Raw genomic sequence first — 9,927 nt, forward strand, 5'->3', positions numbered from 1 at the left:
GGGATCCCAAAAAAATGACGTGGGGTCCCCCCTATTTTAATAGCTAGCAAAGGCTAGGCAGACAGCTGGAGGCTGATATTAATAGCCCAGGAAGGGTGCCATGAATATTGGCCCCCTCCCAGGCTAGAAACACCAGCCGTCAGCCGCCCCAGAAATGGCGCATTCATAGGATGCGCCAATTCTGGCACTTAGCCTCGCTCTTCCACGCTGCCCTGGTGCGGTGGCAGGGGGTAATAGGGTTGGGGTTGATGTCAGCTTATAATGCCAGCTGACATCAAGCCCAGGTTAGTAATGGAGAGGCGTCTATAAGACACCCCCATTACTAACCCCATAGTCAAAGTTACAAAAAAACACAAACACCCAGAATAAAGTCCTTTAATTGAAATAGACACAAATCTTTATTGTTCTAAATTAAACCATACTTACCATCACGCCCATTCCAGCTGAAGCCAACGATCTCCTGTAATAAAAATAAAATAATAAAGCAACCTCATCCTTACCTTTCCATGGTTCCCAGGACGGGTCCAGCTCTGCTACATCGAGATGACAGGCTGCACCGCAGCAGAACGCTGCCATCCAGTCTGTCATCCCGCAGACACTGAGAAGCGCAGGCATGCTTGCGCTCCTCAGTGTCTGACTGTGACGGCATCCAGATGAGCCGACAATGAACTCAGCTCACCTCCTGGACGTCCGTCACTGACAGCGTGGGAAACTTCTACTGCGCATGCGGGGAGCAGGAGAATTCTCCCACGCTGTCAGTGACGTGCATGAGGTGAGCAGAGTTCATTGGACATGATCTCGGCTCATCTGGATGCCGTCACAGTCAGACACTGAGGAGCACAAGCATGCCTGCGCTTCTCAGTGTCTGCCGCATGGCAAGCTGAACGGCAGCGTTCTGCTGCGGTGCAGCCTGTCATGTGAATGTAGCAGAGCTGGACCGGTCCTGGGAACCATGGAGAGGTAAGGATGAGGTTGCTTTATTATTTTACTTTTATTGCAGGAGATCGTTGGCTTCAGCTGGAATGGGCGTGACGGTAAGTATGGTTTAATTTAGAACATTAAAAAATTGTGTCTTTATTTCAATTAAAGGACTTTATTCTGGGTGTTGTGTTTTTTTTAATTACTTTACTAGAAATTCATGGTGGTCATGTCTAATATTGGCGTGACCCCATGAATTTCGGGCTTAGGGCCAGCTGATAATGCCAAGCTGGCCCTAACCCCTTTATTACCCAGTGAGCCACCGCACCAGGGCCCTGGATGAGTTGGGTACAGCGCCAGAAGATGGCGCTTCTATGAACGCGCCATTTTCCGGGGTGGCTGCGGACTGCAATTTGCAGCGGGGGGGCCCAGAAAGCTTGGGCCTCCCTGCGCTGCGGATTCCAGCCCCCAGCTGCCTAGTTGTACCTGGCTGGACACAAAAATAGGGCGAAGCCCCACGTATTTTTTTTTTTAATTATTTCATGAAATAATTAAAAAAAAAAAGGGCTTCCCTATATTGTTGTGTCCGGCCAGGTACAAATAGGCAGCTGGTGGTTGGGTGCAGCCCGTTCCTGCCTGCTGTACCTGGCTGGACACAAAAATATGGCGAAGCCCCACGTCAACATTTTTGGGAAAAATTAATTACAAAATTAATAATTTAGGGACTGCATCTTTATTAACCCCTCAATTGTCATTTAGTGTTAAAATAAAGGATTTTTTTAAAAGAAAATTGGCGTGGGATCCACCATCATTATAGTCTCTAGCGGAGGTTAAGCAGACGGCTGGGGCAGATGTTTGAAGTCTGGGAAGAGGGTAATACCCACGGAGCTTCCCAGGCTACTAATATCAGCCCCCAGCTGAATACCTAGCCTTTACTAGCTATTAGAATGGGGGACCCCCCCAAAAAATGACGTGGGGTCCCCCCTATTTTAATATGTTTATGAGTGACAGTTTTCCTGCTATATACCTGCATGTCATAAGAATTTAAATTAAAAAAAGGACCATGTTAAATTCAAATCTGTTTTTTTTTAATTTTTACCGGTGTTTGGTATGCGTTGGAAAAGGGGTAGTCTTATACGGTGAATATATCCTAAACTCTATATTTTAACAGGAAAGTAGGGGGGTCGTCTTATACACCAGGTCGTCTTATACGCCGGAATATACGGTACCTGTATGGCCCGTATTAGCAGTCTGATTGCTGTGTAATAGCTTTTTCATTAATTTATTTCTGCTAAGCTTCGCGTCCCCCGGACGCCAAGAAATGCCCGCCTACTAGCCCTATTTCCATACTCACCCCACCGGCTCTGTGACGTGCAGTTCCGGGCCGGATCCCCCGCTGCGCTATTCGCCCTGCTGTCAGTGTAGACTGCAGGGAGAAGAGCGACGTCCTTACAGAGGAAACAGCGCAGGCGCGGGATCCGGCCGGGAACTGCACGTCACAGGGCCCTGTGATGTGTAGGGGAGGTGGGGTGAGTATGGAAATAGGGCTAGTAGGCGGGCATTTCTTGGCGTTCGGGGGACACAAAGCTTAGCTTTTTTTATTAAATTATTTCTGCTATTACACAGCAACCAGACTGCTAATATGGGCCATACAGGTAAGTATAGATTCACATTTCTATCACCTGTATGCCTATATTAGTGGTCTGAAAAGTCCAAGGGGGTGACTGATTCCCTTTAAGCCACTTTGTTACCATTTTGGCAGTATGCTTCAGGTCATTGTCCACTTGGAAGACCCATTTCCACCCAAGCTTTAACTTCCTAGCTGATGTCTTGAGATGTTGCTTCAGTATTGCCACATAATCTTCTTTTCTCATGATGCCATCTATTTTGTGAAGTGCACCAGTCCCTTCTGCAGCAAAACAACCCTACAACATTCTGCTGCCACCTCCGTGTTTCACAGTTGGCATGGTGTTCTTAGGCTTCCAAGCTTCTCTCTTTTTCCTCCAAACATAACAATGGTCATTATGCCCAAAAAGTTCAATTTTAGTTTCATCAGACCACAGGACATGTCTCCAAAATTAAGGTCTTTGTTCCTGTGTGCATTTGCAAACATTAATCTGGCTTTGTTTCTTTTGGAGTAATGGTTTCTTCCTGGCAGAATGGCCTTTCAGCCCATGTTAATACAGTACTCGTTTCACTGTGGATATTGACACAATCTTACCAGCTTCCGCCATCATCTTCACAAGGTCTTTTGCTTTTGTCCTTGGGTTGATGTGCACATGTCTGACCAAAACACGTTCCCCTCTGGGACACAGAACCCATCCTGAGTGGTATGATGGCTGGACATTCCCATCTTGTTTGTACTTGCGTATTATTGTTTGTACAGAGGAACGAGGCACCTTCAGGTATCCTGAACTTGTACCCAAGGATGAACCAGACTTGTGCAAGTCCACAATTCTCTTCCTGATATCGTGGCTGATTTCTTTAGACTTTCCCATCATGCGACACAAAGAAGCAGTGTGTTTCAGGTGTGCATTAAAATACAGCCACAGGTGTATCTCTAATTAACTCAGATGTTGCTAAAAAACTATATCAGAAGCTTCCAAACACATGACCTCATCATATGGGCAGTCCAGAATTGTTTAAAGGCATAGTAATCTTAGTGTATGTAAACTTTTGACTTTGCTGTAAGTAATAAAAATACCTTAAAACATTCTCTCTCTCGCTCTCTCTCTCTCATTATTCTGGCATTTGGCAAATATTAAAAATTATGGTAATCCTAATTGACCTAAAACAGGAAAGGTTTATTCTGATTTCATGTCAGATATTGAGAAAAACATGCATATGTGTCTTTTTATATAGTGTATGTAAACTTGCATACATATACTAAGATTCTTTATATTGTTCCTTGCAGCCCCACGTCAATGTTCAATATGTCAGTCTCTAGCAGTAGTGGAATGTCTTGACTGCTACGAGGATATGGGGATCACTCCAGGACACACAAAACAGTATTGTGCCATCTGCAACAAGCAGGTATTTCCTTTCTGTGTGATAATTCAGACTAAAATAACTTTTTTTTTTTAACTCTGGGAAATCGTGATCTGTATGGGAGCTTAATTAACTGTTCCTTATGGACAGGTTCACCTTCACAAGCAAAGATCTAGCCACCAACCAAGAGATCTCTGTGTGCCTGAAAATCTCAACCGTCAAGCTGTGCTACAAAGACAGAATTTGCAGCTGTATGCCGTTTTATGCATAGAAACAAGTCATTATGTGGCATTTATTAGAATTCACTCTCACCGCCAGCCTCTGTGGGCCTTCTTCGATAGTATGGCTGACCGGGAAGGTGAGTTCAGTGCCGGGATCCAGCTTGTTCCTGCAGTCTGTGAATTGCCATTGTACTGTAGATCTTTCCTTTAAAAATGACTAAACCCTTCATGAGCAATCCCATTTCCAGTTCTTCTAAAAATTCTGACTCTCCATTTTATTGATTGCTTATTTTCAGTGTGGTGTTTTTTTTTATTATTATTTTACAATTTTTAGGAGGACAGAATGGATTTAACATCCCCCGTGTAACTCCTTGCCCAGAAGTAACTGAATACTTAGAAATGACAGCTGAGGAACTACAGCAGGAGGACCCAAAAAGCATGCCAACGTATGCCCGACGGCTACTTTGTGATGCGTACATGTGTCTGTATTACAGCCCTGATCTAAGTCTGTACAAATGAGGCTCCTTGGTTGATTTCTGGAAGAGTTCAGAGAAAGTTTTCTGTAATACTTCACTCACTGCTTTCTTTAGCAAGTTAATCCAATCCACAATTATAAACTATAGCTTTATTTTACTAGGTGATCTTTGCAATAATTTTGGGCTGGCTCCCAGTTTTTTATTCTCTTTATGGTTACAATGACCTTTTATCAGATGGTGAATAACTTCTGCTATTAAATATATTTTTACATGTATGGAGGCTGTTTCCATTATGTTGAGTCTAATCTGCCTATTATAATATTGCATCATTGTACAGTTCAGCAATTAATCACACACATCCACACAAACATGTTCATTTGCTTTTAGTAATATAACAAGGGCCCAATTTCTACAGTGTGAAGACCTCTACTGCCCATTTTCTCATGAGACTGATGTCAAACCTCATCGTCAGTGTAATAGCCTCTTTCAGCGGGTCACTCACAGATTCCTAACAATGATGATGCCGGGAGGAAGTGGGGAGCAAGCCTTAGTGTTGCACACACCAGAGGTCACTGGAGCAGAAGTCACAGTGACTCGCCTGCACACAAGATCCCTGCTGTACAATGAGCATAGAATGGAGGTAGATGTTCACCTTGCCTAAAAGGTGAAGTATTAACAAAGGAGACAGAGATTTCTTGCGGGCTTGGGGCCTGCAAGTCATCAGAAACCTGAATTACTATAAGGTAACTAGGCTTCTAATATGAGGCATACAGGTAGAAATGTAAATCTATACCTATCACCTGTATGCCCATATTAGAGGTCAGATAAGTCCCAGGGGGTGACAGATTCCCTTTAAGGTTTCTGGAAATGCTTTTGCATTGGCCTGACTGTTTTTGCCAGTGAAAAGGGGTCTCTGTTTTGCAAGATTATTATTATGCTTTGCTTATATAGCGCCATCATACTCTGCAGCGCTTTACAGACATCATCATCGTTGTCCCCATTGGGGCTCTGCTCACAATCTACATTCCCTATCGGTATATCTTTGGAGTGTAGGAGGAACCGGAGGAAACCCACGCAAACACGGGGAGAACACACAAACTTCTTGCAGATGTTCTTGGTGGGATTTGAACCCAGGACCCCAGCGCTGCAAGGCTACAGTGCTAACCACTGAGCCAAGATCACGGTCAGAATATTGATGGAAAAGGGAGCAATTCCCAAATATTGATTTTTACATTGCCCAAATTGTTCCCTGACAGTAAGTGAAGATAAGTAGTCCTGACATTTATGTTATGAGCAAGGGAATCTGTTAATATATCCTCATGTAGGCACTGAAAAGAATATTTTGCCAGTGTAATCCATATGTTTCAGGTCCTCCAAAGCAAGAGAACCCAACTGTCACTAATGTAGGGGGTTTCCAGCCATCTTTCATACTTAATACCGATCGTAATGGGTCATTTGCAAAGGGTTACATTAAAAAAAGAGATGATATCCCTTTTCGGTTCATTACAAAATCCGGTAAGGAACTGTCAACTCTTTCCCCATATCCTAATAAGGCCTCATTTACATGTCTTTGATTTTTCTCGTATGTAAAAACACGAACCGTTTTCTCACCCCCCCTCCCCCCTCCCCCCCATGACGGCACCATGAAGAGGGGATCTGCCCTTCAAGGACAGGAACCCTACAGATAAAAGGGCGGTACCTCTCTCCTGCATCAGTTGGTTTCCTGTCCTTGACGGGATCCTACAGCTCCTATAGGAGGCATACCTGCGGGGTACCAGAAGATGAATGTCGTGGGATGCCAGGCACGGCCATTCCGATTCAGGCAGTGGGGGTTCCCTGCCTCGGCTGGTGCGGTGCCCTGAAGCTCCACCGCTGGGGACAGACAAGAGTGTCGTCTCCCCACAGGGAAAATTCACAAGATCATAGACCAAATATCGGCAAAGACCCACCCGTCTATGTCCCTACGGAGAGCCATGTCCCTTCTAGGCTCCCTGACGGCATGTTTCCCGGCCGTCCAATGGGCCCAAATACACACCAGGGCGTGGCGGCGGTGGTGGTGGTTTAAGAAAACGCGACAGTAATCCTCTTCGGGCCAAAGAGGGCGTGGTTTTTTTGGCTGAGGATGATGTCAATCTCCGACCCATGGGTTCTCCCGGTACTTCATCCTCGGGCATCAAACTTACACTTGACAGCCTGGAATTTGAGAGGGCTCTTTTGAAGGACAAAGGTTTTTCCCAAATCTCATCACCACACTACTTCAAAGTAGGAAACCCGTGACCACCAAACTTTACGGGAAAACTTGGAGGAAATTCCTTTGTCTCAGGTTCCGGGCTAGGAGGGGAGGTTCCATTAACAGCTATCCTGGAATTCTTGCAGGGGTTTGGAACAGGGTCTGGCCACAAGTACCTTTAAAAATCCAAGTTGCGGCCCTGGAAGCCCTCTACAACTTCGAATCTGGCTAGGGATAGATGGGTATCTAGATTCATTAAAGCATCATCCAGATCCTGACCCATCCCCTCTCGAAATACTGACCCTTAGGATTTAAACTTGGTCCTTTCAGCCTTAACAAAGGCCCCTTTTGAACCTCTGTCAGGAGCGTGCCTAAAAATCCTATCCCTCAAGACGGCTCTCACATCCGCACGTAGGGTTAGTGATATTCAGGCCTATCTGCAGGCCCTCCCTTCACACAAATCTTGGAGGATAGGGTTACTCTGAGAACTGACCCTGCCTACCTGCCAAAATTGGCATCAAGATTCCACAGGTCTCAGGAAATCACCCTCCCTTCTTTCTGCCCCAATCCTCGGAACATGAACGAGAGAGACTTGCATACGCTAGACATCAGAAGGTGCCTAATTCGTTACCTAGAGGTGACACGAGTGTAGGGAGGATAGTTCTCTTTTTGTTTGCTTTCAGGGCCCTCGTAAGGGGAAAAAAAGCTTCTAAGGGCACGCTGGCCAGATGGATAAGGGAAGCCATCACACTATCATACTCCTCACGTGGGGAAGCTGCCCCGGAGAAACTGAAGGCCCACTCAAAAAGCAGTGGCAGCCTACTGGGTGGAGAAGGCCGGTGCCACAATAGATCAGATGTGTATAGCGGCAACCTGGTCTTCCCGCTCTACCTTCTTCAATCACTACCGGATAGACTTAACCTCTTCTTCAGACCTTACTTTCGGGAGAAGTGTTCTAGAAGCTGTGGTCCCCCCCTAATGAGTCACTTCTCTGTAATTCTCTCCGTGGTGCCGTCATGGGAGAAGGAGAAAGACGTAGTTACTTACCGGTAACGGGATTTCTCAGAGCCCATGACGGCACCCGTACATTCCCTCCCTTCATGTGTGGGTGCACACACTTATTAGTAGCCTGTTTGTAGCCACATTGTGTTTCTGACAAGTTCTTAAAATGTAAAATGTTGTGTTACTAATCTGGTGGTCCTCTCATGCTCTGTAAACAACTGATGCGGGAGAGAGGTACCACCCTTTTATCTGTAGGTTTCCTGTCCTTGAAGGGCGGATCCCCTCTCCGTGGTGCCGTCATGGGCTCTGAGAAATCCCGTTACCGGTAAGTAACTACGTCTTTTTTTTTTCTCATTAAAGTACATTCTGGACCCCATCTGGACTGAAATGTAGAAATTTTTGCAATTTTTTTTAAAAAGGAAAACTGAAATATCACATGGTCATAAGTATTCAGACCCTTTGCTCAGTATTGAGTAGAAGCACCCTTTTGAGCTAGTACAGCCATGAGTCTTCTTGGGAATGATGCAACAAGTTTTTCACACCTAGATTTGGGGATCCTCTGCCATTCTTCCTTGCAGATCCTCTCCAGTTCCGTCAGGTTGGATGGTGAACGTTGGTGGACAGCCATTTTCAGGTCTCTCCAGAGATGCTCAATTGGGTTTAGGTCAGGGCTCTGGCGGGGCCAGTCAAGAATGGTCGCAGAGTTGTTCTGAAGCCTCGCCTTTGTTATTTTAGCTGTGTGCTTAGGGTCATTGTCTTGTTGGAAGGTGAACTGTTGGCCAAGTCTGAGGTCCAGAGCACTCTGGAAGAGGTTTTCATCCAGGATATCTCTGTACTTGGCCGCATTCATGTTTCCTTCAATTGCAACCAGTCGTCCTTTCACTGCAGCTGAAAAACACCCCCATAGCATGATGCTACCACCACCATGTTTCACTGTTGGGATTGTATTAGGCAGGTGATGAGCAGTGCCTGGTTTTCTCCACACATACCACTTAGAATTATCACCAAAAAGTTCTATCTTCGTCTCATCAGACCAGAGAATCCTATTTCTCATAGTCTGGGAGTCCTTCATGTGTTTGCTAAAAAAACTCTATGTAGGTTTCATATGTCTTGCACTGAGGAGAGGCTTCCGTCGGGCCACTATGCCATAAAGGCCCGACTGGTGGAGGGCTGCAGTGATAGTTGACTTTGTGAAACTTTCTCCCATCTCCCTACTGCATCTCTGGAGCTCAGCCACAGTGATCTTGGGGTTCTTCTTTACCTTTCTCACCAAGGCTCTTCTCCCACGATTGCTCAGTTTGGCTGGACGGCCAGGTCTAGGAAGACTTCTGGTGGTCCCAAACTTCTTCCATTTAAGGATTAAATGCTCTTAGGAACCTTGAGTACTGCAGAAATTCTTTTGTAACCTTGGCCAGATCAGTGCCTTGCCACAATTCTGTCTCTGAGCTTCTTGGGCAGTTCCTTTTGAGCTCATGATTCTCATTTGGTCTAACATGCGCTGTGAGCTGTGAGGTCTTATATAGACAGGTGTGTGCCTTTCCAAATCAAGTCCTATCAGTTTAATTAAACACAGCTGGACTAGCTCAAAAGGGTGCTTCTCAATACTGAGCAAAGGGTCTGAATACTTATGACCATGTGATATTTCAGTTTTTCTTTTTTAATAAATTTGCAAAAATTTCTACATTTCTGTTCTTTTTCAGTCAAGATGGGGTGCAGAGTGTACTTTAATGAGAAAAAAATTAACTTTTTAGAATTTACCAAATGGCTGTAATGAAACAAAGAGTGAAAAATTTAAAGGGGTCTGAATACTTTCCGTACCCACTGTATATGTTCCGCCAGGTGCATTTCATTGCTCCCTAAAATGTTTGCAATGATTATCAGAAAAAAAAATCACTGTAAATATTTATCACAGTTAAAACACTTGTACAAATCATCTCAACAAATGTAATGTCACAACAGGATCAGCAGATTTTCTACAATTTACAGCAAGAGGCACATTCATAATGTTAGGATATTAGGAGACAGATGAATCATTCTTTTACCCCGTGACCCTGTACGTAGCCAGACAGAGTACACCGCTAATTATTCTAAC

At 44.9% G+C, this 9,927-nt stretch overlaps 1 protein-coding gene across 2 annotated transcripts in view; it reads left to right on the forward strand.

The window, feature by feature from the left end:
* Positions 1 to 4,878, forward strand: part of LOC141256236 (ubiquitin carboxyl-terminal hydrolase CYLD-like) — a 48,355-nt gene extending 43,477 nt beyond the window's left edge. For both annotated transcript variants that reach the window (XM_073671155.1, XM_073671156.1), the window contains exons 13-15: positions 3,833 to 3,951; positions 4,057 to 4,264; positions 4,462 to 4,878. In XM_073671155.1, coding sequence (XP_073527256.1) covers positions 3,833 to 3,951; positions 4,057 to 4,264; positions 4,462 to 4,646 — 512 coding nt within the window. In that variant the 3' untranslated portion in view covers positions 4,647 to 4,878. The remainder of the gene's footprint in view (positions 1 to 3,832; positions 3,952 to 4,056; positions 4,265 to 4,461) is intronic.
* The last annotated feature ends 5,049 nt before the right edge of the window (positions 4,879 to 9,927 follow it).

This window comes from Phyllobates terribilis, unplaced genomic scaffold, assembly GCF_046119375.1.
Source record: "Phyllobates terribilis strain yellow unplaced genomic scaffold, ASM4611937v1 Scaffold_1__5_contigs__length_1240528914, whole genome shotgun sequence".
Taxonomy (NCBI): domain Eukaryota; kingdom Metazoa; phylum Chordata; class Amphibia; order Anura; family Dendrobatidae; genus Phyllobates; species Phyllobates terribilis.